This window comes from Tupaia chinensis, unplaced genomic scaffold, assembly GCF_000334495.1.
Source record: "Tupaia chinensis unplaced genomic scaffold, TupChi_1.0 Scaffold000153_1, whole genome shotgun sequence".
NCBI lineage: Eukaryota > Metazoa > Chordata > Mammalia > Scandentia > Tupaiidae > Tupaia > Tupaia belangeri.
Window position 1 is genome coordinate 1 of NW_006159624.1, and position 8,439 is coordinate 8,439.

The 8,439-nt window shown below is 38.7% G+C and overlaps 1 protein-coding gene across 2 annotated transcripts; it reads left to right on the forward strand.

Annotated features, from left to right (window-relative positions):
• Position 1: 1 nt before the first annotated feature.
• CAVIN4 (caveolae associated protein 4) lies at positions 2-8,198 on the forward strand. Of its 2 annotated transcripts, none has more exons than XM_006145544.1 (3): positions 2-78; positions 1,034-1,679; positions 7,315-8,198. In XM_006145544.1, the coding sequence occupies exons 2-3, from the start codon at positions 1,272-1,274 to the stop codon at positions 7,987-7,989; spliced, it is 1,083 nt and encodes a 360-aa protein (XP_006145606.1). In that variant the 5' UTR covers positions 2-78; positions 1,034-1,271; the 3' UTR covers positions 7,990-8,198. The 2 variants fall into 2 exon arrangements, with proteins under 2 accessions (XP_006145606.1, XP_006145607.1); XM_006145545.1 differs by having other exon boundaries at positions 3-78; positions 1,317-1,679.
• Positions 8,199-8,439: the final 241 nt, after the last annotated feature.

Consider the following 8,439-nt stretch of genomic DNA (forward strand, 5'->3'; position numbering starts at 1 on the left):
ACCACTTCACAAATGGTTATAAAGTCATACCCACCACTTCCACAGTGACCACAGCAAATGACCAAGCATGAACTAAAGGTAAAGATGTTTACAGATTACTTTTCTTACAAAAAAAAAATTTAGAAGACACTGTGTTTAAATAGATATTTAAATGTTTTTGAGATTTAGTAACTGATTTTTTTAGCCATGCCTATCGCATGAACTATAAAACTGTGTGTGTTAGATGTAAGATATTTATAAGACGTATGAGTTGGAATTTGATGATTCCTCTCATTGAAAAAGTAATTCTAATAATTTGAAAAAGTATCTGGTAGCGATGATGGAACAGATCATGAAAAGTAGATTTAGATAGTGTGAAAATAGGCAGTTTAACAGATTGGAATAAAGCCTACTCTATCAGTTAAAATACATTAATACACATTCATTTTTAAAGAAAATATTTGTTTTAACATACATAAACAAATTGTATCAGTGTTTGTGAATAAAATGGAAAAATGATTGTTAACGATTGGTGCTCCTCAAGTGAGCTTAAAACTGATCTAAGACCTCTATCCAAATTTGTCCTGTAGTAATAGTATATTAATAGATTGTTGGTGTTTAAAGATCTGAAGTGTGAGTAGAATGTATTCAGCTGTTTAACATGTAGTTTAGAGATTCAAAAGTATGCATGTAGAATTTAAAGAATATGTTCAAAATTAAATATTAATTTTAATATTTGGTTTGGAAAAGCATGTTATAATATAATGTTTTCACTATATGGCCTCTGTTTGGTGTGTTTATTTACTATACTCTTTGAGATAGATGTAACAGTGCATTTAATATGTGAAATTAATAATTAATAGAAAATATAAATTTCAGTTCAAATATTCATCTTTGATTTTACAAATGCTGAGTGACATTACCTAAAAGCAAAAGCTTTACCCAGCATTTGGAGTTTGCTTTATTGGTCATTTGGTTTTTAAGCTTACTATTAGTAATACGGTAGCTTTAGTGAACTTTTTTTAAAAAAAGCTTTCCTCTTCTACCCACACAGTCTTATTTGAGTCCCTTAGTCAGTCAGCAAGCATGTTTGGAACAGACCCTGGTACTTTGCAAGGGGTTCATATTGCAGAACAGTCACGTATGGGTATTTGTAGTTACAAATACTTGACGGCTCTCCAAGGGTGTGGTTTCCAACCCTTTAAACAACCCTGTTGCCCGTTACCAAGCTATTTGCTCCAAGTGCCAGAATCAATTCTGGTTAGGAAATCTTTTGCTGAGAAATAGATGAAATGGAACATAATGGGTCTGCTTCAAATGCTGATAAAATCCACCAGAATCGCTTGTCAAGTGTTACAGAAGATGAAGACCAAGATGCTGCTCTTACCATTGTAACAGTACTGGACAAAGTTGCCTCCATTGTGGACAGTGTGCAGGCAAGCCAGAAGAGAATAGAAGAGAGACACAGGGAAATGGAAAATGCCATCAAATCTGTCCAGATCGACCTGTTGAAGCTTTCACAGTCACATAGCAATACAGGCTATATCATTAATAAGTTGTTCGAGAAAACGAAAAAAGTCAGTGCTCACATTAAAGATGTGAAGACCCGCGTGGAAAAGCAGCAAACTCATGTTAAAAAAGTTGAATCCAAGCAAGAGGAAATAATGAAGAAAAACAAATTCCGCGTGGTAATCTTCCAGGTAAGCTTGTGCTTGTGTTCAGATTGATTAGTATAATCTCTTGCGTCCTTTAATTGCCAACACATCATATCAGAGGTTTCCAGAGTCACGCCTCAGCTATCATATATGTTAATGCAGTGGAGCTCGGTATCAGCAGAGATCTCGGAGTAAAACCATTTCTCTGTTAACTAATGTACTGTCTGTCGTCTCAGCGTGTTGAGCTTCTCAACCATTTAATGTAATATGAACTATGGCTTATACCTTAGGCTATTTCTTGCCTTGAAATTTAATCTTAGTAAGAGCCTTTGAGCATGTTAGCCTTATTAACTTGGTGCCTTGTCAAGCTTTGAGAATGTTAAAACTAGAAAGACCTAACAAATTTCATGTTATAAGAAAAACCTTTTGATCCCAAAATTTTATGTCAAAGAATTTGTTTTGAAGATAAAATTAGGAATATGCACAGGGATATTCAGTACCAAAGATTTATTAGATGTTAGAAAACTGTATACAGCATTCACATGGTTGTTCTTAGCTACTAATATTAATAGTAATTATTCCTCATAGTTAATATGTATAAGTGGTTATATTGAGATATTCCTTCTACTGAAATTAACCTGAAACTGAGCAATTTAGCAAGAATATACATTTATTTCCATTTGGGTTATTACTCCAAAAGTTTTCCTGAGTATTTATTTTGTCTATGTTTTTTGTTAGTATCATATTACCTATAATTGTATGTGACTAAGATTTCACCAAATCCTGGATGTTGGCATTTAAAAAATTATCTTCTATTTCTTAATGTAATTATGGTTTCTCTTTGAGCATATTTTCATCTTGATGACCTCTCTCATCATATAGGCCAAGAGTCTTCTGACAACTTTGGTTTTAATCGCCAAATTACCGTGAGGTATTTGGCCATTCCCTAGTGATAAGTCCCAGATTTCTATATATTGAAAATTCTCCAAACTATATTACTTGGATGTTCAATCAAGTCCACTCTAATCAGTCTTCATTCTGTTACAAAAATGGCCTTTTACCTGGACTTTTACATAAAAGATACCATTATATTTGGAAATCACCTATAATTCAACCGTATAATGTTCAATTATTGTAGTATATTCATTATCAACTCATGATACCTGTGATTCATAGGAGTTGCAACAAATAGATCCATATAACAAGTTTTTTTTTTTTAAAAAAAAAAAAACCAAAACCAAAAAAACCCTATCTGCTTAAGTTTGTTTTTAGGCCTAATTTTGCATTATTTGTTGTGCAGTTAAAGCAGAGTGTGAGATTCCTGAATTAAGCTGTATCTGATTCTTCATAGCAAGATTGGGAGTGGGTTTTTTTTTCCCCCTCCTAAGCAGTAATTACTCTTTGGCTCCTTCCTTTTCTAATTATACCTTCTCAGGCCATACCAACCCACATTGCGTTGCTGAAGCTACGCTCTGCAGCAGGTGTCAGGAAAGGAGAGGAATAATTTCACTGCTTCTAACTGATTCATCAGAGAGTTATGAGACGCCCACCTCTGCCTTTTTTTAGCTCCTGTATTCTCCAATCCTGTAGCCAAAGAATTTAATTTTAAATAAGTATATAAAAAAATGATTTGGGGGACACCTTCTTGACTATAAGGCTAAGTTTTATAATATGCTTAAGTATGATTTTTAAATATGTTTTTTTTTTTAGTTGAGTGTATTTTATATGGATCTCAAGAGTACAATTTCTTTAAGAAAGTTTAACCCATGGTTTAGTTAAAAATCACATGATCTTTAAAGTTTTGCCTGTTTATTTAGTTTTAGAAATAATCCCCAAGTACTTGGTTGGTTCCTTTGGCAGCTGTGGTCTGGACTGGCTCTCGGGGTCTTCAGTGTCTGTCATGTTCCCCAATCTAGTTCTCATCCTTACCTTCTTGACCCACTTGACACAGCTGATTTCTCTTTCTTATTTCGAAACGTCTTTCCTCTGAGTGTCTGGGGGTCTTACTGCTGAATTTCTCTTGCCTCATTGGCTACCTCTCATTTTTGTTCTTTCTAATTTACTTCTCCAAAACCAAAAATTTCAAAAAATGAAAAATTTTTATAACTTATTTGGCCATACGACCTAGCTTGACCTGAATTCATTGGTTGTAAAACCTGGCCTGAAATGGCATTATAATACTTATAATACCTATCCTACCCTAGTATGAATATTCATATATATATTTTTTGCAATGGAAGTGTTTCTCCCCAAGATCTAAATGGGAATATTATGTAGTATTTCAAAATCTGAACTGTAATTCTGAAACACATTTTGATTACAAAGAGTTTTGAATAAAACAGAGTATAAGACTCATTCACTCATTCTTTTGGTCTCATGACTTTTAATTTCATCTTTCTATTAATGACTCTTCAATTTACGTCTCTAGCCCAGACCGCTCTGAATTTCAGATTCATACTCAGCTACCTCTGCTCGCATGTCCAGAGAGCATTTCAAAGACAGTATGTTCAGATCCAATCCTCCCTCTCTAGGCTCTTTTTCCTGTTGTCTTCTCCATCTCAGTAGATGGCAAATCTGCCCTTCAGTTTCTCAAGTAGTTGAGGATCATCCTATAGCATCTAGCATTCCATGTCCATATTTAGTAGCAAATTCTATTGGCTTCTATCTTCAAAGCAGATCAGGAATCAAACTACTTCTCACCATCCCCTAGGGGGGATGACCACACTGCAGTTCCTTCTCCATTCTTCTCTTGGGATTTTAGGCACGCATGCACACACACCCAGTGTGAGTTTCAAGCTGCTGGGTCTGGTACTTGAACCGTGGTTGACTATATGGGAGTCCAGCATAACCATTATGCCATCTGCTGGTCACTCTGTTTTATTATTTTTTTCATAAGAAAGAGACAGAGTCGGACACCCCTAATATGATCCCCACCCTGTGATCCACCCCATAGTCTCAGCTTGCCTGGTTCAGGATTACGTGCTCATGTGGCAGGCGTACCCAGGGAGGCCCAGAACATGAACCCAGGGCCTGTCACACATGGCTCAGTTGTACACCACCACCTGGCCTGCAATTTTCAACAGAGTGGTCCTTTTATAATGTGGGTCAAATCACACCACTAATCTCCTTAAAACCTTTCTGTCTGAACCAGCAGACGGCATAGCAGTTACATCGCTGGACTCCCCACATGATTGACCCTAGTTTGGGTCCTGGACCTGGCGGCTTCAAAATCATGCTGGGTACATGTTCATGTGTGCTCAGGATCCCGGGAGGAAAGTGGAGAAGGGATTGTGGGGTGGCCATTTCCCTGGGGGTGATTTCTCACTTTCTCTCTCACTGTGTCTGTCTACCTGTCTCTCTTTCTGGCAAGCACACGTGTCCTATGGCTAAAAACCTCTCTTAAAAAAAAAAAAGTCTGTCCTACTCAGGATAAGAGCCACTGTCCTCATTGGACGCAGAGCGCTGAGATAGCGCTGTGCCACTCATCGGAGTCCACCTCCTGCTACCTCCCTTACCCGCTCTCTTCCTCTTGCCCCTTGATCACTCTGCTCTAGCCATGTTGTTGTTTCTTCATTCCTGTTGTTTTTCCGTCTTCCCAGATCTAAACTTGTCAGTAAGCTTATAGACAAGCTTCAGGTCTAGGCTGAGGTGTCATCTTAGTGAGACCTTTGTGACCACTGTATTTCAAATACTGCACTCCCTACTCACTGTGTCTCTCCCTTCTTTTTCTCACCTTAGCACTTACTGACATCCATTCTACTTGTTATACTTGTTTATTTTATTTGTTTATTTGTCTCTCAAAAATATAAGCTTATTTATTCTTCTCTTAACAGAAGCGTCTTAGTTCCCAGAACATTGGCTGGTACATGGTGGGTGTTTAGAAAGTATTTCTTGAATGAAGGCGTAAGCCTCTTTGGCTTAATCATTTTCAGTATACCTGCTATGTACAAGACTCTCTGGTGGATGGTGGGCATAAAATGTAAACAATTATCTTTGTTTTCAAGGAACCTATTAATTTCTGAAAGCCCCAGGGAGACCAATATAAATGAGTATATTTCTGATTGAAATTGTGGTGAATGTTATAAATTGTGTTGCGTACATATTCTTTTGGTGTAAATAGGATACAAAAATAACTACTTGAGGGAGTTGAGACACTTGAATTGATTTTTATAAGTTTTTATTTATTCTCGGGCCAGAAGGTGGCATTGGTGGTTAAGGTACTGGGTTCACACATGGCCGGCCACAGTTTGAAAATTATGCTGGGCGTGCGTTTGTGCATGCCCAAAATCCCAGGAGGGGGATGGAGGAGAAGGGATTGTGCTTTGGTCGTTCCCCCTGGAGGATGATTTCTCACTTTCCCTCTCACTGTCTCCCCCTGTCTCTCTCTGGCAAGCTCATGCACCCTATGGCAAGAATCTAAAAATAAATAAACAAATGAACACATTTATTCTGTGAGTGATAAAAAGCAACATAGCATTCTTGACCAGGAATTGACATTGCAATACCCCATCGCCCCCAGCTTCAGCCAGCCCTATATCATGGACACATGCTTGCCTGCTAGACTCAGGGAAGGCTCTGGATACAAACCAGTAACCTCATCTGTGTCTGTTTCACAGAGTGTGGCACTTTACTGCCATGCCACCAGCCTCTCTTAAGTAGTTTTTGAAGGAAGATTTTGTTACAAAACCAAAAAGAGGTGAAGTGGCATTTAAGATCTCAGAACCCACGTATACAGAGGTGGAGAGGGTTGAAAACATTTTGTGCATGAGGAATTGAGAGTGGTGTGTGTTAGTGGGCTAGAGAAGTGAGAAAGTAGGTTTCGCTCAAGCTTAGAGCCTTCTAAGCATACTGAAGAATTTGAGCTCTATCCTTTGAGTATTGATAAGCTCTCAAATACTTTAAAAGGAAGTAATCAGAGCTATGCTTTGGAAATGTTTCTTAGAAAATACTTGGGTGATATTCTGAAGGTACACGGATCAGTGAGGAGATCTTGCTAAGTTCAGGCCTGTGATGACAAAGACCTGAGTTGCATATAGGATGAGAGGGAGAGGATTATTGGGGTTCATGCTTCTGAGATTACTATCTTTTAAAGAATTATTTCACTTTATTTACTTAAAAAAAATTTTTTTTTGATCAGAGAGCAAGAGAAAGAGAGAGAAAGTGAGAAAGCAAGCTGCCAGATCCAGGACTCAAACCGCAGTCAGCCATGTGGGAGTCCAGCACCCCTAACCACCACGCCACCTGCCAGACCCCTGAAATTACTATATTATGTGGCACTGGGATGGGTGCTGGAACTGAGGGGTTCAGTAATGTAACTACAAGTGGAAATGATGGTGGATGGGTCTTGATTTATGGACCTGGTAAGTTTGAGGTTCCTGTGCTATGTTTCGGAGAAGTCAGCCCATCATGTAGACGTGTCTTCATCTTGGAGAAGGGGAAAGATGAAGCCATAATAGTTGTGACTGTCCTTACAATTTGGTTTGAAAGCATAGGAGTGGATGAGCTTGCTCAGGATGATCTTTGAGATAAAGGAGAGCAAAGGGCTAAGGAAAGAGATACCCTCAGAATGGACTGAGGATAAACAGCCTGTGGAGATTTGCAAGGTGTGGCCAGACGATAAAAGAGCCAGTCTCTAATGCAAAGGAAACACTCACTTGCTTTTTTTTTTTCTCTCCTGCAGGAAGAGATTCGGTGTCCAACATCCCTGTCTATTGTTAAAGACCGAAACCTAACCGAAAACCAGGAGGAGGAGGAGGATGTCTTTGATCCCCCAATAGAGCTCTCATCAGATGAAGAATATTATGTTGAGGAAAGCAGATCTGCCAGGCTTAGAAAGTCAGGCAAGGAGCGCATTGATAATATCAAAAAGGCATTTTCCAAAGAAAACATGCAGAAAACACGGCAGAATTTTGACAAGAAGGTGAACAGAATTAGAACTAGAATAGTGACCCCAGAGAGGAGAGAGAGGCTGCGGCAGTCAGGGGAGAGGCTGAAGCAGTCAGGGGAGAGATTTAAGAAATCTATTTCTAATGCAGCTCCTTCGAAGGAAGCTTTTAAGATGTATAGCCTTAGAAAAGCTAAGGACCGATCTGTGGCTGAGGGTCAGGAAGGTGGCAGGGAGATGGGCAGGGAGATGGGTGTGGACATCCTTGCCAGAAGTGAGCCCCTGGGCCCCATCAGCGAGCTCTACACAGATGAGCTCAGTGGGACCGAGCTCCAGGCAGCTAGGGCAGTGTATCCTCCCCACGAAGGAGGGGAGATCCCCACTCCTGAGCCTTTGAAGGTCACTTTTAAACCTCAGGTGAAAGTAGAGGATGATGAATCTCTTCTGCTAGACTTAAAGCAGTCATCATAAAGAGGAATTAAGTACAATTGGACCTTCTTATCAGCGGGTTCCACATCCACGGAGTCAACCAATCTCAGATGGAAAATATTTGGGAAAAACAAAAGTCAATAGTAAAGGATAATACACATTGAAGATATAGCAAGTAAACAAAGGTCTTCAAAAAGTTCATGGAAAATGTAGATTATGCAAAAGTTGCATGGATTTTAGCATTACTTAAACCGGAATAAACTTGTACTTAAAAGTTCTGAATTTTTTGAAGTTCCCTTGTGTTTATATAGCATTTACATTGTATTAGGTGTTTTAAGTACTCTAGAGATGATTTAAAGTATACTGGAGGATGTGCTGGGTTATAGGCAAATATAACATCGTTTTATATAAGGGACTTGAACATCCATTAGTTTTGGCACACTCAGGGAACCTGGAAACAATCTCCCATGGATGCCAAAGGATGACCATGTA

Excerpts from the sequence above, each read along its gene's own strand:
- CAVIN4 (XM_006145544.1), top strand. The coding sequence starts at position 1,272 with ATGGAACATAATGGGTCTGCTTCAAATGCTGATAAAATCCACCAGAAT. Across the intron at positions 1,680-7,314 it reads TCCGCGTGGTAATCTTCCAG|GAAGAGATTCGGTGTCCAAC; the intron begins GTAAGCTTGTGC and ends TCTCTCCTGCAG.